Source organism: Muntiacus reevesi, chromosome 9, assembly GCF_963930625.1.
Source record: "Muntiacus reevesi chromosome 9, mMunRee1.1, whole genome shotgun sequence".
NCBI classification, from domain to species: Eukaryota; Metazoa; Chordata; class Mammalia; order Artiodactyla; family Cervidae; genus Muntiacus; species Muntiacus reevesi.
In genome coordinates, this window is record NC_089257.1 from 60,425,780 (window position 1) to 60,448,467 (window position 22,688).

Genomic DNA, 22,688 nt, shown 5'->3' on the forward strand with positions numbered 1-22,688 from the left:
CCAGCTAGTGAAAATGGGTAGGTGTTTATGGTCAGACTCTTGATAGTGGATTATTGGGAATTGTTGGATCGGTGGACAGAGGGCAGGCTGAGGCATCTCTCATTGAATTAATGGGACTATTGGTGACTCAGGTCAAGGCAGGTCTCCCCTCTCCCAAAGCCCTATTAAGCAGAAGGCTTGGGCAGTCAGAGGGGGACATTTCCATTATACTTCTAGAGATATGGAGCCAGCGTAGTCCCCAGAGTCTAGTTCTTATTTCAATTTGATTTATTTCACAAGCACAGTCTGGTGCACCCCGCCAGCAACACACACAGGCATGGATGTGGGAGTGTGTGTGTGTGTGTCAAGGAAGATGCAAGGAATGAGCTTCAATTCTATTAAATGGATGATACGCAAATATCTCCAACTTGGTGCCAGGAACCCCAGGGACCAGTGTTCACTGTCACACTATTTGTCAAACATGAGCAAAGGGGCTGAGTGATAATTGGTTCCTCTGACACCAGGCAGGGTTTCTTCGCCTCCACCAGGGTTTCCACACCCCCGTTGAATGCTCCCTCGGTTTTGATTGATTTTCCTGGCAATCCTCATTCTGCTCTCACACTCCCTGCCCCACACCATTAGGAATCAAGTGTATCTGGAAATTCCAGGCTCACCTGTAATACCCAGATCTCATTGTGAGGCCCAGCTGCTGGGCCTGGGGCTCCGGGTCCCCAGTCCAGTCCCTAGCTGGGGTTCTCTCTTTAGGCCTGAAGTGCCCACCACCTTCAAGGGGAGGATAGCTGACAGCCACCCAAGTGAATGTGCAGTGTCTCAGGCATTTATGACCACCTAGCACCACCATACAGGTGTTAAATCAAGTTCACTTGGACTTCCCAAGTGGCACTAAGGGTAAAGAAAGTGAAAGTGGAAGGCACTCAGTCGTGTCCGACTCTGCGACCCTACAGACTATACAGTTCATGGGATTCTCCAGGCCAGAATACTGGAGTGGGTAGCCTTTCCCTTCTCCAGGGGATCTTCCCAACCCAGGGATCAAACCCAGGTCTACCACGTTGCAGGAGGATTTTTTACCAGCTGAGCCACAAGGGAAGCCCAAGAATACTGGATAGAATACTATCCCTTCTCCAGGGGATCTTCCCAACCCAGGAATTGAACTAGGGTCTCCTGCACTGCAGAGAGATCCTTTACCAACTGAGCTACTAGGGAAGCCCAAGAATACTGGATAGAATACTATCCCTTCTCCAGGGGATCTTCCCAACCCAGGAATTGAACTAGGGTCTCCTGCACTGCAGACAGGTCCTTTACCAACTGGGCTACTAGGGAAGCCCAAGAATACTGGATAGAATACTATCCCTTCTCCAGGGGATCTTCCCAACCCAGGAATTGAACTAGGGTCTCCTGCATTGCAGAGAGATCCTTTACCAACTGGGCTACTAGGGAAGCCCATTGGTAAAGATCCCACCTGCTAATGCAGGAGACATAAGAGATGAGAGTTTGGTCCCTGGGTCTGGAAGATCCCCTAGAGGAGGACATGGCAACCCACTCCAGTATTCTTGCTGGAAAATCCCATAGACAGAGAAGCCTGGCGGGCTATAGTTCATTGGGTCGCAAAGAGTCAGACACGACTGAGTTGACTTAGCATGCATGCAGATTCACTTGTGACTCCCACCTTCCTTCTTTATCTGCCTTTCATAGGACATGGAAGGTTGCCTTTGGCTGCCCGTGTGGAGGGAGGTGAAGGCTCTGAAAGTTCCCCACCCCAAAATACCTTCCTCACCAAATCCACAATTTCCCATAGGATCCACTTCCTTGGTAGAGGCTTTGGTTAAAAAGGAAATGTCTAAGGCATTAAACTGTGTGTTTAGAACATCCATCCCCCTGTCCTTCTCCACCTGGCTAAGTAGTGTTTCTTTAGGGCCCACTGGGTGTGACCTCCAGGAATTTTCCATGAAATTGCCAGGCTGTGTGGATAGCTTCATTATTTTAACCCACTGGCTTTCAATCCTCTGCTTGGGTTTGTCTCCCACTCCACCCTGACCCTCTCAGAGAACAGACTGCATTCATGGTTGCATTCCTGACAGGCAGCACAAGAAGTGCTCAATTAACACTGACCAGCCAATGCGTGGACTACAGGCCAGGAGACTTCCGCCCGCCACTCCTGACTCACTGTGAGACCTGAGCAACTCACTGTCCTGCTCCAGCTATTTCCCCTTAACTGTAAAATAATGCGATTCAGTGAGACGCTCTCAAAGGTCCCCCTAGATTCTGTGCTGTCATCAGCCCTTCACATATCGGCATGAACTGAATTTTGAGGCCTGCCATCCATCAGGGCTCTGAGGAGGTGGCCTGGATGTGGGATGCAGGAGAGTGCCTTCTGGGCAAGAGGGGGTGAGAGGACCAGACACTCATGAGCCAGGGGTGCTGCCCTCCACGGTGGGGGAGGGGGGGACTAGGAGAGCAGAAGGCAGTAGAGGGACAAGCGAACCAGAGCAGGACACTAGAAGCCATGAAGAGGAAAGTCAGAAGCTTCACATGCCCGGAGAATACATTCATTTACTACAGATTCACCCAATCCATGAAGTCAACAGAATTTAAGAGCTGAAAGGTCTTTGGAGATCCTTCAGTTTATCCCCAGGGTAGAGAGGACTTCTCCAAGATCACACAAGCTCAGTTAGTGGGACAGCCAAGCCTAGCCCTTGGAACCATCAGGGCCAACTTTTTAAAAAATTATTTATTTATTTGATTGCACTGGGTCTTTAGTTGTGGCGCCGTGGCATGTGAACTCGCTAGTTGTGGCATGTGGGATCTATTAATAGTTTCCTAGTCAGGGATCAAACCTGTGGAGTCTTAGCCACTGGACCACCAGGGAAGTCCCAATGCCAACTTCTAATGCTAAAAAGTCCAGCAACTTTGCAGGGCAGACGGAATGTCATCTGACGGGAACCTTCCCCTGCCAACTCTGGTTCCTCTCCCTGCATCACAGGCCCTCGCTCCGGCTACAGCAGGCACCCTGCTTTTACTTTGTCAGGCCTACCATGCTTACCTCTGACCACAGGCCATCATGCCATTCACCTTTCTAGTGAAAGTGTCAGTCATGTCCAACTCTTTGCGACCCCATGGACTATAGTCCTCCAGGCCCCTCTGTCCATGGAATTCTCCAGGCAAGAATACTGGAGTGGGTAGCCATTCCCTTCTCCAGGGGATCTTCCCTATCCAGGGATTGAATTCGAGTCTACTGCTTTGCAGACAGATTCTTTACCATCTGAATCACCAGGGAATCCCCGTCCTTTATACCCTTTCCTCAATGAATGATTTAAAGGAAGCCAAATCTGTAAACCTCTCTCCAAGGTCCCAAAAAAACACTCAACAGTCTTCCTCTGGGCTTCCACTTCTTGCCTCTTTAAGCCACATCCTCCTACTGCTGCTTGCATTTCCAGCACACAGCAGACACATAATAAATGTTTGCTGAATAAGTGGAGTTGACTTCAGCATTTTCCATAGGTAAGTCGCTTAATCATGACTAGCTAATCATTTTATAATGCCATAACTTGGACCGAGGGACTTCCAGCTGTCAGCTGGTTTCCTCAGATGCAAATGCAGAGAATAATTTTCAGTCGTGGCCTCCTGAATCTTTTTCCAATTCTCCCCTGAACACACCCCCTCTAGCTGTGGCCCAGTTCAGAGAATAGACACAGGAGGGTTAGCAGCCAGAGAGCACAATTTTGAAATAATAGTTTCTCTTTAAGATGCTGTTGGACCCATGTACGCCCAGGGGACATTTGTCACTGCCAGACCTGCCCCCTCTCTGAGTTTGCATTTGGTGGGGGCGGTACCTTGGAAGCTCAGTCAGACACATGGGGAACTTTCACTCCATTACTCTTTTCCTAGTTGCACTAAAAACATATTTATTCACCAAAGTATACTGTATTATGCAGAGTGGTTCTCCTAAAAGGCTCAATAAAGGTGAAATATGTGGATAGTCTTAATAATTTTACAATAAACTACACTTTAGAATCAATTGCTCTGGCACTGGAAAGTTGTCCAACTGATGGATTGTAGTTGTTGGCTAGCTCTGTGTGTGTGTGAGTGTGTGTGTGTGTGAGTGTGTGTGTGTGTGTGTGTGTACGTGTGGTGTGTGCTTTCAATAAAAGACTCTAAGACATGGAAGAGGCTCACGCACCCTGGGAACTATAGTAACTTCAATTAGATGAGAGACCAATTTTGAAATGTTTCTGATAGCAGCTTTGGAGTTTTCAAAAGTTAAGACACAGTAAACCAGGACACTGAGGTCTAAGCAAGGAAATACTCAACAGGGAAGTGGGAAAGAGGGAAGGAAAGGAAATAATGTTTACTAGCAGCCTAGTAAATAATATTGACAGGGTTAGAAATGGTCCATGTTCCTCACAAAATGATGGTGTATGAATTATCATCCCCATTTTACAGAAGGGAAAACTGAGATTCCAGTAGGTTAAGTAACAGTCCATATGCACATCCCATGCATGGCAGGACCCAGGTTCCAGCTCAGGTCCTCTCTAATCCGAGTCCCCAGCTGCCTCCATTAAGCCATGTTTCCACCCTCTGTGTCATGACACAATCATGAGGCTCACCAACCTTGCATGCCAAGTCATGGGGATGGTAGACGGGATTAGATAATTTCATAATGACCTTGGAAACCCGAAGCAGAGGTTTTGTTTCAGAGACACTTGGGTTCTGGCTCAAGAGTGCCAGGAGCTGGCTGGAAGAGGCCATTTGACCAACGCTGACCCAGGCAAGGTGTGGCCAGCAGAGGAAGCAGCCCCAGGTGACAGGTCACTCAGCACAACCAGCCAGACTGTCCTTGCACTCTTTTGCCCCTTCTCACTGCTATGGTCAGTATTGGTGTCAAGCAGGGGCCACAGGTTTCAACACCACCCTCACTTATCAGAGCCCCCTGATAGGGGACTTCCCTGGTAGTTCAGTGGTTAAGGCTTCACCCTTCTACTACAGGGGTGCGGGTTTGATCCCTAGTTGGGGAATTAAGATCTTTCATGCTGCATAGTGTGGCCAAAAAAAAAAAGAAGTCCCTGATATTCCTTGTTTTGGATCCTGAACAAAACCATCTTTGCTGAACTTGCACATCCTTAATTTCAAATCTGTCCAGCCCAGAATGGAGGGAGAGTGTTCTAGATCAAGTGGTTACCATGTGGGCTACGAAAATGCAGGCATCCTCAAGAAAAGGGGCACTGAGCCCTGTTCCTCCTGGCTGAGCTGGGGACCTTTGCACTCATTGGGCTTACTTGGGATGAGCTGAATTCCTGTTGGATGAAGGAGATGAGCCTTAATCCTGGCCAGCCATCCCAGTCCAAGAACTCTATAAGGTTATGAACTTCTCCACTCATTAACTCAGTATTTATTGAGCACCTACTATATATATGCCAGTAGGCTATTGGGGTATAGTGATGGACAAGACAGACTTGGGTCTTGTGTGTGTGTGTGTGTGTGTGTGCACTCAATCGCTTCAGTTGTGTCCAACTCTGTAACCCTATGGACTGTAGACTACCAGGCTCTTCTGTCCATGGGACTCTCCCGGCAAGAATACTGGAGTGGGTTGCCATTGCCTCTTCCAAGGGATCTTCCCAACACAGGGTCTCCCACACTGCAGGCGGATTCTTTACTGCAGGGCTACTGGGAAAGCCCAGACTTGGTCTTTCTTTTAGGAAATTCAAGGTCTGGTGGAAAGATCAGACGTAGAAGAAGGAATTCCTGCTTGAGATGGATGCTACAAAATACAGAAGACAGGGCGTTGGGAGAGTGTGAAACAGAACTCAGCACAGGTGACATCAGCGGAAAATGCCTCAAGGAACTGGCATTTAAGGAAGACCTCAACAATGAACGGTGTTGGCCCATCAGAGAAAGGAGCAGGAGAGCAGGACAGTGAGCATTTGCATCCTTTGGAATCATTTATTTCTTCCCTCCCTGACTGCCCTGGCTCCCCTTTCTGGAATAATTTTAGCAATTTCAATTGCTTATGGCTAATCTCTCTGATAAACCTCTAGAAAAATAAACACAGGCTCAGTCTGCTTGACAGTAACATGGACCCAGAGGAGAAAAATTGGCTGCATATATCCATTCTGCCCAAACAAGATAGAGACTGGGGCACAAAGGAGTTATTTCTGCAGGACCTGGCTACTCTGGGAATCCAGGGAGCTGTTAGCTGAACAGCCATGGGCCCTTGATCTAATGGGTCATCCTCTCCTCTTCTCCAGGAAATATTCCCAACCGCAGAATGCTGTGAATTGAAATGCCCTCAATGGTGTGTAGGATGAAATAAGTCCAGGACTGTAAAGAACCTCAAATATCACCTACTATTAATACAACCTCATAGTTTTCAGATGAAAAAACTGAACCATAGGGAGGAGAATGGCTTGCCTAGATAAATGCAGTAGAGTGAGGTGGCTAAACGCTAACTGCTTGGGTTACTACCTTGAGCAACGTATCAAACTTTGATGAGCCTCAGCTTGCTCATCTCTAAAATAGGGATAAAAGAGGGCTCTCCTACAGCTGTTGAGTGAGGTTTAAATGAGAAAATAACTGAAAAGCACTTGTTACAGAGTCTAGCATGCAGAAGGTAGGGAATAAATATCAACTTTGACTAATACTATGTTGACCACTAGTTAGTAGCGGGGTTAATACTATATATGATGAAGCCTCCTGCTCGTATAATCCTTACCATGCAGGTGTAACCCTACAGGTGCTAGTATAACCATTCAGGTGCTCGTGGAACCCTGCCTCATGCCTTCCAATACCCAGCCAACACCAGGTCCCCTCTCTGTAGATTCCCCAAGAGAACAATTCTGAGATGCTAACCGCCTCTATACACATGGCACAAATGGTGCTGTGCCCTCCCACGCAGTGGTGGTGGCAAGAGCCTGGCACTCTAGCCCTACCTGGGGCAGGAAAATGAAGAAATGATCACAGCATCCAGCAAGCCATGCTGCCTGCAATGCTGAGAGCAGCCCAGGTGGCCCACAGACCACATAGTTCCCACTTCCAGGGCCCATTTCCTACCTTTTCTGGACATTCCACGATTCTGACCCTTACCTTAAATCTCTACACTTTTCCTGCCAAGGCGGTGGCTTCCTGCTTTGGCACCAGGCCCATCTGTGCTCACTGACAATAGATTAGGGTGATTTTATCTTTTCTATTAGGCAGTGATTGCGAATCTCCCTGGGTTCATTAGTAGCTGGATAATGCTCCCAGATTTATTAGCTCAAACAGCACTTCTTCCTTCACCTCCTCTCTTCAGATGGCATCTCTGCTATCTCAGCGGCCGACTGGGCTTTGCCCAAAGGCCATTAATTCTTCACGTCCTTTATCCAAACTCCCATCAGTCTTGCAGAACAACAGTTCCCACAGTCAAACCTAGAGGCCGACTGCAGGACAGAGACTGTTTCTAGACTAAAGAGCAGGATGAGCAGAGTGAATCCATACCTGTCCAGTGCACGCCCCACCTGGAAGCACCAGACAGGAACATCAGGCCAGCAGCCCACCTGGGCAAGGGCATGCAAGATGCAGACTCTTTTGGTTATAAGGGAGCTGACAACTTTGCTTCCCTTGTGGCTCAGCTGGTAAAGAATCCGCCTGCAATGCGGGAGACCTGGGTTTGATCCCTGGGTTGGGAAGAGCCCCTGGAGAAGAGAAAGGCTACCCACTCCAGTATTCTAGCTAGCCTGGAGAATTCCATGGACTGTATAGGCGTCGCAAAGAGTTGGACACAACTGAGCAACTTTCACTCACTCACTGACACCTTATAACAAAGAGCTGGTCTCCACGTATAGGGTCAGCTAGCCTCTAAACAGACATGCCAGGGCTTAGATTGCTAACTGCTCTTCTAGAATACAGGAAAGAGACCTGCGATGATCATGAATCATTTAATAATGCAACCGATATGGCTAGCCAATCAGCATTCCCACATCCTCTTCTCCCTGGGCACACAGGACATGATGTTTCCCCATCTCCCTTGCAGTAGGTGCGAGCATGTGGCCAAGTTTCAGCCAATGAATTAAGAGGAGAGATACTAGGGGCCACCTCCAGGCCTGGCCCCCCCAAACCCTCTTGTGTCTGACCCACTGTGTTTTGTCCCTTTCCTGGCCTCTCAGTGGACACATTAGAAGCTGGAAGAAATCTGGGCTTCCAGATGACCTTCTGGAAGGCTGCCTGATGATCAGAAACGCACCTGGGGGACTTTGAGTGAGAAATAGCACGTCGACTGCGTGAATCCATGGAACTGCAGTTGGCATTGCCTACCCAAACAAAGTGTTATCCGTTGCTGATTTTTCATTTTACCAAGATTTCCTGAGATGGATATTATGATTCATATTTTACATATGGGGAAACTGAGGCCTGCCAAGAGCATCAGGGTGCACAGTTAGGAGGCTCCCAAACTGAGGATTTTCACCAGGTCTGACAGATTTCATATATATTTACCACTATTAAAAAAAAAAAAGAGTTTAAAAAAAAGCAATGAAGTTCTGATACTCCTATAATGTGGATGAACCTAGAAAACGTTATGCTGAGTGACATAAGCCAGACACAAATATTACATGATTCCACACAACAATAATATTGTGACTGTACAGCAGCTGATAAATAAATAAAAACTGGGGTTTTATAGCTTTTTTCTCTCATTAGAAAGCTTCCTAATCAGGACTCTCCACTTCAGCCATTCACTCTCACTTCTTTCAATGGGAAAACTCCAAATAGAAATAAGAAACACATCTGAACACTTCATACCATTAGGACGGCTATTATCACAAAAACAAAAAACAACAGGCATTGGTAGGATGTGCGGAAATTCAAACCCTCATGCATTACTGGTGGGAATAAAAATGGTAGGGCTAGAAAAGAGTGTGGTGCTCCTCAAAAATCAAACACAGAATTACCACATGATCCAGCAATGTCACTACCAGATATATACCCAAGAGAATGGAAAGCAGGAACTTGAACAGGTATTTGCATACCTGTGTTCACTGAGACACTATTCATAATAGCCAAAAGATGAAGCAACATTAACGTCCATATTGATGGATGAAGAGATAAAGTGTGGTATATATGTAAAGTGGATTACCACTGTTCTTTCAGTCGCTAAGTCAAGTCCAACTCTCTGTGACCCCACGAACTGCAGCACACCAGGCTTCCTTGTCCTTCACCATCTCCCAGAGCTTGCTCAAACTCATGTTCATTGAGTCAGTGATGCCATCCACCCATCTCATCCTCTGACACCCTCTTCTTCTGCCATCAATCTTTCCTAGCATCAGGGACTCATCCAATGAGTCGGCTGTTCTCATTAGATGAGGAAAATACTGGAGTTTCAACCTCAGCATCAGTCCTTACGATGAATATTCAGGGTCGATTTCCCTTAAGATTAACTGGTTTGATCTCCTTGCTGTCCAAGGGGCTCTCAGGAATCTTCTTCAGCACCATAGTTTGAAGGCATCGATGGTTTGACATTAGACCTTTTTTACCATCCAGCTCTCATAACCATTCATGGCCACTGGAAAGACCATAGTCTGACTATACAGACCTTTGTCGGCAGAGTAATGTCTCTGCTTTTCAGCACACTGTCTAGGTTTCTCATAGCTTTCCTGACAAGAAGCAATCATCTTCTGATTTCATGGCTGCCGTTACCATCTGCAGTGATTTTAGAGCCCAAGAAGAGGAAATCTGTCACTACTTCCACCTTTTCCCCCTCTATCTGCCGTGAAGTAATGGGGCCAGGTGCCATGATCTTAGTGTTTTAATGTATTACTCAGCCTTAAAAAAGAAGGGAATTCTGACACCTAGATGACCCCTGAAGACATTATGCTAGGTGAAATAAGTCAGACACCAAAGGACAAACATTAGAATTCCATCTATATGAAGCATATAGAAGAGGCAAATTCATAGAGACAGAAAGCAAAATGGTAGCTGCCAGGGGCTGGGAGGGGGAGAGGGGGGGGAGTTGCTGTTTAATGGGTTTAAGGTTTCAATTTGAGGATGAAAAAAGTTCTGAACGTGGATCGTGATGATGGTTACCCAACGATGTAAATATACTCACTGTACTGAATGATACTCTTCAAATGGTAAATTTTATGTGTATTTTCCACTATAAAAAAAAGAGTTTAAAAAAAGGAATGAAGTTCTGATACTTGCTATAATATGGATGAACGTAGAAAATGCTATGCTGAATAAAATAAGCCACACACAAAAGACACATATTACCTGATTCCACACAATAATAATATTGTGACTGCACAATAACTGAACAACCTCGTTCTACTCATTGTCTGGAAATTAATAAAATGGCCTTTTAGGAGGCACTTTTATAGGCTGTTAGAGGCTGGACAGCAAAATAAATATCTTCTGTTCTTTTCGGTACCTGGGAAACACAAATAGAACTTCCTTTTCTATAATTTCATTTATTTATTTATGGCTGTGCTGGGTCTTCACTGCTGTATGGGCTGCTCTCTAGTTTCTGTGTTGGGGCTTTTCATTGCAATGGTTTCTCCTGCTGTGAAGTACGGGCTCATGGGCATTAGCAGTTGTGGCACGTGGGCTCAGGAGTTGCAGCTCCCAGGCTCTAGAGCAGGGCTTTTTCGGCCCACGGGCTTAGTTGCTCCACCACATGTGGGATCCTCCCGGACCAGGGATTGAACCTGTGTCTCCTTCATTGGCAGGAGGATTCTTAACCACTGAGCCACCAAGGAAGCCCAGGATTTCTTAAAATAATACCTTCCCTTTACTAGACTTGTGTTGTGAGTCAGTTTCTGTGTGGCTATTATCTCCCAGGGCAGGTATTATTAGTGTCCACCAGCAGATGAGGTCACCCAGGCTCAGACAGACTCAGCAACCTGCAAGGCATCACACAGCTGATAGCTAGTCAACCTGGAGTCCTCAGTCTTGTCTACTAATGCAAAGGCCTGCACCTTTGTGCTAACTCTCAAATGCAAATCTGAGTGCCTGCTGCATCACTGTGGCCGAATTTAGAGAGATGGGACATGCTGGACGTCCTTGAGGAATTCAGAGAAGAAATAAATAAGAATTAAAGTCCAGGTGGCACCTATATTTGGGGGGAAGGACTAGAGCAGAGGTTCCCAACCTCTAGGATCTCATGCCTGATGATCTGAGGTGCAGCCGATGTAATAATAATAGAAATAAAGTGCACAGTAAGTGTAATGTGCTTGAATCATCCAGAAACCACCCTCCCACCCCCGGTCCATGGAAAAATTGTCTTCCACAAAATAGGTCCCTGGTGTCATAAAGTTGGGGACCGCTGGACTAGAGAAGCACTAGAGCCTCACCTATGACCTTCTAGTTAAAGCCCCTTCTGCTCTGGTCCAAGACTCCAACAGCAACTGGGCAGAAAGAACAGACTTAAAAATAGCTTCTTGACTCCTAATAAAGGTCTGTCCTTCCGAGAGCCAAGGCACTAATGAGAAGTATCCAGAATATTCTCTCACTGACTGATTTTTGAAATGGTTTTGCTTCTATTTTCTTGGCTATTACTCAGCCATCATCATTCACACAGTTACTTTTCTGGTTTCCTGTTGCAAACTTACAAACTGTGTGAATCCTGTCAATTCCAGATTCAAAGAACTCTCTGAGGAAGGTACCCTCCCAAAGCTCATCTCATTCTGTGTTCACCCAAGAAGGACAAAAGCGCTTTGAAAGCTGAAAGTATCGGAGTGTGACCAAAACACACACTGTCCTGAAAACATACAATATTTGGCATCTCTTTATGCTCACAACAACCCTGTGAGATCTCATTGTCCCCACTTTACAGATGAGAGAACTGGGGCTCGGAGAGTCAGTGTGACTTGCCTGAAGTCACATAGCGATTACAAGGCAGAGTGGGGACTTGACCCAGCTCTCCTTGACTCCATGGGGCAGGGCTTTCTCCACAAGACTCATCATCAAAGTCATTATTAACATTTCAGAGAAGAGGGAGTGGTGGGACATAGCAGGGGTGACGCTTTCTTTTTTTACCTTTTTTAAAGATTTTTTTGACGTGGATCATTTTTTAAAGTTTTCTTTTTTTCCCATTTATTTTTATTAGTTGGAGGCTAATTACTTTACAATATTGTATATTGGGTTTTTGTCATACATTGATATGAATCAGTCATGGATTTACATGTACTCCCCATCCTGATCCCCCCTCCCATCTCCCTCTCCACCCCATTCCTCTGGGTCTTCCCCGTGCACCAGGCCCGAGCACTTGTCTCATGCATCCAGCCTGGGCTGGTGATCTGTTTCACCCTAGATAATATACATGTTTCGATGCTGTTCTCTTGAAACATCCCCCCCTCGCCTTCTCCCATTTTGTCACAAAAAGTGGAAACAGTGACAGGTTTTATGTTCTTGGGCTCCAAAATCACTGCAGAGGGTGACTGCAGCCATGAAATTAAAAGACGCTTGCCCCTTGGAAGAAAAGCTATGACAAACCCAGAGAGCGTATTAAAAAGCCTAAGACATCACTTTGCCAACAAAGGTCTGTATGGTCAAAGCTACGGTCTTTCCAGTAGTCATGTACAGATTTGAGAGTTGGACCATCAAGAAGGCTAAGTGCTGAAGAATTGATGCTTTCAAACTGTGGTTCTGAAGAAGACTCTTGAGAGCCCCTTGGACTGCAAGGAGATCAAATCAATCAGTCCTAAAGGAAATCAACCCTGAATATTCATCGGAAGGACTGATGCTGAAGCTGATGATGCTCCAATACTTTGGCCACCTGATGGGAAGAGCCGACTTAGTGGAAAAGACCCTAATGCTGGGAAAGATTGAGGGCAAGAGGAGAAGGGGGCTGCAAAGGATGAGATGGTTAGATAGCATCACTGATTCAATGAACATGAGTATGAGCAAACTCTGGGAGATGGTGAAGGACAGGGAAGCCTGGTGTGCTGCAGTACATGGGGTCAAAAAGAGTTGACGTGACTTAGTGACTGAACAACAATATTGCTTCTGTTTTATGAGGGGTGTTCTTGGCCACGAAGCATGTGGGATCTTACTTCCCTAAGCAGGGACTGAACCTGCACCACTGCCTTCGAAAGTGAAGTCTTAACCACTGGATGCCAGGGAAGTCCTGTGATGCCTTCTTTTTTGTATATAATTTTATTTATTTATATTTGGCTCTGCTGGGTCTTCATCACTGTGTGTGGACTTATCTCTAATTGCAGCGAATGGGGACTACTGCCTAGTTGCAATGTGAGGGCTTCTCATTGCAATGGCTTCTCTTCTTGCAGAACATGGGCTTTAGGCACTTGGGCTTCAGTAGTTGTGGTTCCTGGGCTCTAGAGCACAGGCTCAATAGGCTTAGGCTTAGTTGCTCCATGGCATGTGGGATCTTTCTGGATCAGGGATGGAACCCATGTCTCCTGCATGGGCAGGCAGATTCTTGATCACTGAGTCACCGGGGAAGCCTCCGTGATGCTTTCTTAAACATCTCCAGGCCAACCAACCTCGCCTGAGTCTCATTATCATCCTGGGAATTCATCTTTCAAACGACTAGCCTCCTTCCATCTGCAAAAACACTTCTGTAAGTCCTAGTTGCCCCACTCCCTCCTCTTCGGCTACCCTGTCGGCCTAACATGGGGGCAGGCTGGCCCAAGGCAGGTGGCCCCTGGCCTGCCTTCTCCCCCTCGTCCCCTCTGCTTCCCAGGCTCCCCAAATGGAACACAGATGGAGTTTAATCTGTCCTTATTCTTCTGCCAACTTGCTGGGCTCCCCCAAATGCCTCCTTACTTCAGGCAAATGCTTTCGCATTACTCTGGGAATAGTCTAATCCTTTTCTTTCCTTTTTCATGTTAATGCCCTGATTTACAGCAGCAGTGTGAGACAGAAAAAATAAATAAAATAAACACACCAACAAAGCAGTTCCTTCTGCTTTATATTCTGAGGGGCAGTGACTGGGAGGGGGCGTGCAGGGGACTTCTGGGGGGTGCTGGCAACATTCTATTTCTGGATCTGGGTGTTGCTTACGCAGGTGTGCTCACTTGGAGAACGTTCGTTCAGCTGCTCACCTGTGATCTGTGTGGCCTTCTATCTGTAGGTTAGACCTCAGTTAAAAATTCCGATGGAACAGGCAGGCCTGTGGTGGGGCGTACTAGGCAACAGATAGCTGAATGACTTTTTGGCAAGCCTGCTGTGGAGGGAGTCCCTACACCAGAAGAGAAGCTATACAGGATTCCTCAAGGGGGCTTTCAACTCTGACAGCAAAGACCTATAGGATGCTTCAGGGTGAACAATGCCACAGAAGCCCCATGAGAGGGCTGTTCACAAAACTGCTACTCGAGATGAACAGGGACGGCAGGATCCCAGCCTGGCTCTTTGGGCAGCCCCCTCCTCACCTTTGCAGGACATTTCAGGAGACCTGGCCCTGGCCCCTAAATCCCAGAAGGGACACCGCATGACCCCTAGTTTACCCTACCACCTGTGTGGGCCAAGAAACTCTTAACTTCCAGGTAACCTTTTCCATTTTCAGATTCTGGGTAACCTTTTCCATTTTCAGATTCTAGACTCAAATCTGCGAGGTTGAATTCTGCTTCCTAAATACAGCAAGGCTCTTGTGGTTCATTGATACCTCTGTGTGTGCTGAGTTGCTTCCATCGTGTCTGACTCTTGGTGACCCTATGGACTGTAACCCCCCCCTATCGCCAGGCTCCTCTGTCCATGGGATTCTCCAGGTAAGAATACTGGAGTGGGTTGCTGTGTCCTCCTCCAGAGGGTCTTCCAGATCCAAGGACTGAATCCACATCTCTTATGTCTCCTGCACTGGCATTGGGAATAGGATCAGCATATTCACATACCTGGAGATCTGAGTTGCTTCTAACATATGGACTGTTCCAGGAATGGGTGTGCCAATTCATTATTATTCATTTGATGTTACCTGCCTTATATCTTTTAAGAAGGTTACTTTCACAAATGGCTATAAATAGACAAATGAGTAATAATGAACTGGCACACCCGTTCTTGGAGCAGTCCGTATGTGTGAAGGGACTCAGATCTCCAGGTATGTGAATATGCTGTTCCTTATTCCCAAATGTCATTCTGTTCTTTGTTTGTCTAGGAAAAAGTCTACTTCTCTTTCAGGATGTAGCTTAAAGACCCTTTCTTCTGTGAAGCATTTCCTACCTGCCCTGGGTAGAGCAAGTGGCCCCTGCTCTAGGGTCTAAAGCATTTTGTGTCCACATCTCATGGAATTTGCCACTTTGTAATATGACAGTTTGCAATATGTTTTTGCTGGGCCAGCTTGGTTTCTTATTCCCTTTTTAATTTCTAATGCCTGGCTCAGGGCCTGTTACATCAGAAGTATGTCTGGATAGGGTCTTCCCAGAATTTGCTGCCAATGCAGGGGACATGGGTTCGATCCCTGGTCCAGGAAAATTCCACAACTAAGCTTGTGTGCTGCAACTACTGAAGCCCGAGTGCCCAAGAGCCCATCTGCTCACCACCAACTAGAGAAAGGCCCTGCAGGAACAGAGACTCAGCCCACTTTTTAAAAAACATTTTAAAAAGTATATCTGAATAAAGGGACTACTTAAATGATTTGGATATCTCATGCATTTATGAAATAAATAAACACATAATAATTAAACCTCTTCTCTGAATGACTGTTTATAACAGCTCTACCTATAATAGCCCCAAACTGGAAACAACTAAAATGTCTCTCTATAGGTGGATGATTAAGTAAACAGGTACATCCACAGCAAGAAATATGACTCAGCAAAAATAAAGGGCAAACTATTGATTCATACAACTTTGATGGCTCCTGAGGGCAATACACTGAGTGAAAAAAATTTAACCTCAAAGGTCATCTATTCATGATTCTATTTACATAACAGTAGAAAAGTTAGGCAAAGCTACGGTTTTTCCAGTAGTCATGAACAGATGTGAGAGCTGGACCCTAAAGAAGGCAGAGCACTGAAGAATCGATGCTTTCAAACTGTGGTGCTGGAGAAGGCTCTGGAGAGTCCTTGGACTGCAAGATCAAACCTGTCAGTCTTAAAGGAAATCAACCATGAATATTCATTGAAAAGACTGTTGCTGAAGCTGAAGCTTCAATAGTTTGGCTACCTGATGCAAAAAGCCAACTCATCGGTAAAGACCTTGATGCCAGGAAAGATTGTAGGCAAAAGGAGAAGGGGGTGGCAGAGGATGAAATGGTTAGATGGCATCACTGACTCAAAGGACATGAGTTTGAGCAAACTCTGGGAGATAGAGAAGGACAAGGGAAACTGGCATGCTGCAGTCCATGGGGTCGCAAAGATTTCACACACAACCTAGCAACTGAACAACAACAACAACAAAAGTTAGAAATAGACAACAAACAGATTAGCAGTTATTACCGATTAGGGCTGGTGGGAAGAAAGAACGTGGATGTGACTATAAAGTAGTAGTGAGATCTTTGTGGTAATGAAATGGTTTTTTTCATGATTGTAGTAAGAGTTACACACATCTATATATGTCTTAACAGACTTGGTATTTTGATATCCTAGTTTTGACGTTGTACTGTAATAACGTAAGATATAGCCACTGCAGAAAACTGGGTTAAAGTTACATGGTACCCCTCTGTATTATCTTTGTGACTTTCTGTGAATCTATAATTATCTCAAAATAAAAAGTTATAATGTTTTTAAACCTGTTCTCTGAGGTTCTTTCTACTGAGTAATTGAGAATGTGTATATTTCACAACGTTTCACATGTCTTAATGCTTTACAATTTCAAAATATACACAGATTAAACTACATCATTTCAAAATGATAGCAATTCCACAACGTAGCTGTCCTAATACCCATTTTACAGACAAGGAAGCAAGGCTCAGTGCTTGTTTAAGGGGCACACAGCTGGTATGTGGCAAAACTAGAGCTCCAACTTGACTCAATAAAATTTCTATAGGTCTGTCTTCTAGGCTGCAAAAGAAGGGAATTTGAAAAAAATGGTCCCTGAAGGTGTATCAGTTATAACACCTTTTACCTAGGACAGGTGTAATTTTTGTGCTCTAGTGTTCCTAATTCTAAGCCAGCCAGCATAAGGGTCTGGCAATGTAGCATCTGGACTGCCGGCCTGTAACTGGACCTATAGAGGAGATGCAACCATCAGAGGGGTCAGCTATGGTGTCTGAGTGGCGGTATTAGATTCTTCTAGGCTAAGAATTGTTAGGAAAAGAGTCCTAGGGCTCCTGGGTTTCCATGTTTCAAACGCCCTGCTTCTCTGGCTGGCGTCTGCTCCTCTGTTCCATCTGCCCTACTGCCCATCTCCAGGGCTTCATTCTGTCACACCCCACTGACCCTAATTAATGATACTCTCTATGCCAAAGAGGTGAGCTGTGAAAATGTCTTACCAGATTAGTGAAGATGTATGTGTAATAGGCTGACACCATCCCTAGTTCCGCTGCCTGCAAAGGGAAGAGAAGGAGATTAGAGCAGAAAATAAAAAACCCACTGGAAGTGCATGACTAGGGAGGGCTCCAAGTGCCTGCCCCCGTCTGGCTCCCACCGGCAGAGTAGACCGTCTTGAGGGTTTTTACACCACCCTCAACCTTGGAGGATGGAGCACAGAAACCCTGGCCTCTAAAGTAGGGTCTCTCTCCCTCCAGCCCACGCCCCCACCCCTGGAGTGACACTCATGGTAGGTGATATTCTGATGTGTACACATTCCCACGGATATAACTGGGGATGATGGAAACCAAAGTGACTTTCCGGGAAATGAAACAAATAACAAAAGACTATAAGAACAATTTCCACAACCATTAACAATACCAATGGCTAACACTGACTCACTGTTTAGTCCGCAGTGAGCACCGGACAGCATTTGGCTTGGGTTCACTATTACTCGTCCACCACTGCCACCCCCTTTTACAGCTGAGGAAACTGAAGCACCAAAGGCTGTGTAGCTTGTCCAGGAGATCACACGTCTCATACACAGAAAAGATGAAATTAAAGCCAGGCAGCCTAACACTCCCCTTGGAGAACTATGATATTGATGGAATTGCTGACACATTTCTCTTAGGAGCCAAGGCATGGACAGAAAAGTGGTGGCTTGTAGGCAATTCCCAAATTAACTCCACCCGCGTCAGGGTGAGAGTGAGTATGCCTCATAGGCATATTCTTCAGTCTGCGGTGATGCTGGAAAGAGGTGACTCATTGCATACTGTGGTCCTCTGTTAGTAGTGAGGAGCAAGTTGCTTGTGGTGTACCCTTGCTGATGGTGCACCAGGGAGCCTCAGCCCACGGTTGGGAGCTGCTAGATCAGATGGGCCTCCTTTTGTCTGATCTTTGCAGCATCATAAATACCTCTATAAGCAACCTTCCGTGCCGTGTGCCTGGCCTGGAGTGTGACAGGTGCTATAGAAGCCGACAAGGAGATCATGGAAATAATGAGCCCGGCTCTCCCCAGGGCCCCCATCCCTCCTGACAGTCGGTTAGATCTTCATCACGGAGCCTACAGCCCTGGGCCACTAGGAAACCACTTTTGTCATGACTGTTGAGGTGCATGGGGGTGGGGAGGGCGGTAAACAAAGTCAGGGATGATTACCTTCTCCCTTTATATTGTGTTTATCTCCCCAGGGATTCCAATAACAGTGTGAGCATTCTCACAGGCTCCTTGAAAGACAGGCTGGGATAATTATTAGGTTGGTTGGCTGAAAAGTTTGTTCAGGTTTTCCAAGTTACAGAAAAACCCAGACAAACTTTTTGGCCAGCCCAATATATCACCACCATCCCTATAAGAAATTGAGGCAACTAGGGCAAGATTACAAGGGGTCATGATGGAGCTCAAGGCCTCTCCTTCCTCTAGCAAAGTTACAGTGATGCCTCCACTTCTGGGCATCACTGTATGATGATGGTGCTCACCTCCACCTCTTCACCCACCCCTCAAATTATCCACATAATAATGCCCTTGCCTCTCACCAATGCCTAGGCTGATGGGAGCCCCCTGGTTCCAGGGATGGGTTGGGGGTAGGGGGCTGAGAAAGGGCGCTGTTGGATGGTTAAAACTCACTTTGTGAAATCTGCTGTCCTAAAGATAAAACACAAGAGATCCTTGGTTTTTAAGACCTGAATTCTGGGTAAACATGGAATTCGTTGCTGGAACAGCCGCTCAATAAAGTAGGGGATTACTCTGAAAATCCTCCTGAAATCAAGAGACAGTGGAGTGCTGCCAAGCTCCGAGGCCAGGCTCACGAGTGCACAGCGAGACTCCCAGAAGCTCTGGGTGCCCTCTGATTGCACTGCTTCCCACGCTGAGTCTATCTTCCCTCAAGGCCAGGTTGTAACCTCATGAAGGAGGAGTCTGGAGCTTCAGGGAAGCATGGGGATTGAGTCCAGGATGGATACAAGGTCAGTCTGCTGGGGCTTCTAGGAATTCAAATGGGGACAAACTTTCCCAAAACCTCACTGCTCATTGATGAGTTTGGTTCCAAGGTTACATGGGCTGGGGCTGATTGATGACCTCAGGAAAGCCTGCCACTGGCCACCCAGCAGAACCATTTGCTAATAATAGTCATTATAAGGGAATTTCCTTCAAATGCACAGCCATAAAAAAGAAATTAAAAGCGTTTTTAATGAAAATACCCAGTACTGGCAAGGGTGCTATAAGACACCTATATGCCACTGGTGGGAGTGTAAATCCTTACAGACTTTCTAAAAAGGCAAGCTGGGAAATCATACCAAAATCCTTAAAAGCATGCATACCTTTAACTCAGTAATTCCACTCCTAGAAATTTATGCTCTGAAAATATTCATGAATGTGCATAAAGATTTATGTACAAAGATGTGCATTCCAGCATTATTTATTACAGCAAAGATTGAAAACAACCTGTATCTCTCAACAATAAAGAGGTGGTTAAATAAATTATGGTACATCCATATGATAAGAAATGATGCAGCCATTTAAATATTTGTAGAAAAATATGTCATGACATGAGAAAAAATGCATGGCGTATAATTAAGTTGAAAAAAAAAAAAAAAAAACGGTTCCAGAAGAGTATGTGCAGGGTGTAATAATTTTTAAAAAGGAAAAAAAAATGTGTCTCTAAGGGCAGAAAGACTAGATATCAAAATTTCATAGTGGTTCTCTCTCGGTGATGGAATTGTGAATGATTTTTATTTTTTTCCTATGGGCTTTTCTGTACTTTCTGAGATTTCAACAATGAGCTAGACATATTTTTTAAAAGGGAGGGAGGCAACCACATATGTTGGGAGCCTTCCTGGGCAAGGGTTGACCCCCAAAGGCTTCCACCTGGGGGCTGTCCAGGCAGGAATCAGCTACTGCAGAGGAAACACATTCTGATCTGCCCTTGGCAGCGGGACCGAGGGACATCTATCTTGCTCCCTACTCCTCAGTCCTCCCCACCCTCCTGAGAACTCCTCAGCCGTCATCTCCCATGCCCTGAAACTTAAAGGAGCTCTTCCATCCTTGATGACTTCATTGATCACAGCTCCGGACACAAGAGAAGAAAGAGAAAGAGAAAAACTGTGTGTTGGAGTGTGTGTCTGTGAGTTGGGTATACCCACACAGACGGACGTGGGTTTGGAACTGCAGAAAATTACTATAGCAACAGGCTGAAGGGACGGCCCTCAGTACTCAGAGAAATTTCATTCAAATCTCTTATTAATTCTGAGACGAAACTAGCTGGGGTGGGGAGGTGAGGAGACTGCAAGGGAGGGAGAGGAAAAGAGAATCATCCAGTGTCTGCCGGGCTCCTTGCGGCCCTGCCGAGGTTAATGAGGAACCTCGTTCCCCCAGTGGAAGACGCTGGGCTGCACTTAAATGTGCAATTAAGACAGCACTAGATGAGACCATGAGCCCAGAGAGGCTGGGGGAGCTGCCGGAGCCAGGGCGGAGCCTGGCAGGGTCCACTCTGTCTGGGGTTGCTTGCTTAGCCCAGACGCCAGCCCAGGACACAGTCCCAGTGGGCCCAAGGATGCCCAGATGATTGCAGCTGTTTGTCCAGCGTGGACCCCCAGGCACTGGCTTTTCTCCCTCTGTCTCTGTCTCTGTGTGTGTCTCTGCCTCTGCCTCTGTCTCTGTCTCTCTCTCTTGGATCGGCCTCCCTCAGAGAGTTCCAGTTTCCATGTGTATACATTGACTCAGGGGCTGGTGTCTGTGTCCCCAGGAGCGGGTGGGGAGAGGGGGAGAAATGGACTGATTTCCTGTGAAGAGAACTGAGGCAGGCTCTGCGCTGCTCCTCACAGGGCTGGCCTTGGACAAAGCAGCTCATCTCTCAGACTCTCAGCTTCTTCTGCTGCCAGGGGGTGCTATCATGTCCACCTCGTGTGGTCACGGAGAGGATTACATTGAAAAATGGCACGGCAGCACTCGGTAAACGATAGAACACATGTAAAGATTACACTCAGGGCTGGTATTCAGTAATACACACGGATGAGACAGCCCTGGCTGTTAGAATATGGAGATGCCTCTACTTGGCTTGGCAAATAGCCTCAGCCCCCAAGCAGCCCACCCCACCACACCTGTCCCTCCTAGGAACCCCTGGACCAGAGCCCCTGGCAGATCTAGGTGTGGCCAATGTCTCAGCCCTGTTGCACGGAGAGTTAAATGCTGTGACGTTGCATCATCCTACTTTTTCCCCTTAGCTTTCAGGAGCTGTTCACTGAAACTGAAGCACACTGTCGGGGTCAGAGGTCCAGCCCAGGGCTCCTCCAACCTCGGTCCGGGGGGACACCCAGGGCAAGACGGGAGCAGAGTGTCAGCTCAGAGGCGGGGGATGCTCGGCGCCCACCAGCACCCGCCCGGCCCGGCGCCCACCTTCAGGAGGATGGTGTGGGACATGGAGGCGTTGGCATGTATGATGATGGTGGCGGTCTTGTCGTCCCGGATCTCCTTGAGGAGCGGGGTGGGGTCCCTGGCGTCATCCAGCATCCGGACCGAGAGTGTGTCCTTGGAGATAAGGAATTGCCGGAGGAGCTTCTCTAGGTTTAAAAGGCCTGGAGGGGAAGAGAGGACGAAGCACCTGAGGGTCCACGGTGCTGCCTCGGGAAACAGGGGAGCCAAAGCCAGAAAACTCGGGAGGGAGGCAGGGTCCTGGGTCTGGCATCAAGTGGTTAGGCTGGAGCATTGCACATGGTGAACCCTCATAAATGTTACATCCAGCTTTTATTTCCATGGTGGAGGTCAGGGAGCAGTTCCCTCCAGGTCGCAAGGCCCAAAAAACAGATCTAGCAAAATGCTTTGAACTCCTCAGAACACAGGAGCTGCTCTGAGACAAGGTATTGCTATGATTATGAAAGAACAGGTTTTGAACTGTACCCCAGCAGGCAGTCAGGTGGACCCAGAACAACCGGGGATCCTGAGCTAAGGACTCTGCCCGGCCCTTGCTATTCGCTGCCGAGCACGTGGGAGAAGGGATTGCAGATGGATGTCACCAAGACACATGGGTCTTAAACGACATCTCTGAAAAGTAGGCCAGGAGGAGTGTGTGTGCATAGGTAGGGGTCTCAGGGGAAGGCAGTGGTCCCAATTCCAATGGAAAGAGACCTACAGGCATCCGCTCCCCAAAGCCAATCAATGACAAGAGTAACATTCATTGAATTCTTATTGCATTCCAGGTAATGGGCTAAACATTTTAATGGCTCATCTCGTTTAAGTCCTCCCAAGATTGTACAAAGTATTCCATTCCCATAGCACAAAGGCGAGCAGGAGGCAGGAGAGGAGGAACTCTCCCA

At 46.8% G+C, this 22,688-nt stretch overlaps 1 protein-coding gene across 1 annotated transcript in view; it reads right to left on the minus strand.

Annotated features, from left to right (window-relative positions):
- The window catches only part of GRIK4 (glutamate ionotropic receptor kainate type subunit 4), a 332,664-nt gene that overhangs the window by 134,461 nt on the left and 175,515 nt on the right, over positions 1 to 22,688 (minus strand). The window contains exons 5-6 of the mRNA XM_065944185.1: positions 21,772 to 21,950; positions 17,348 to 17,401 (exon numbers count right to left, since the gene is read on the minus strand). Of these exons, the coding sequence (XP_065800257.1) occupies positions 17,348 to 17,401; positions 21,772 to 21,950 (233 nt within the window). The remainder of the gene's footprint in view (positions 1 to 17,347; positions 17,402 to 21,771; positions 21,951 to 22,688) is intronic.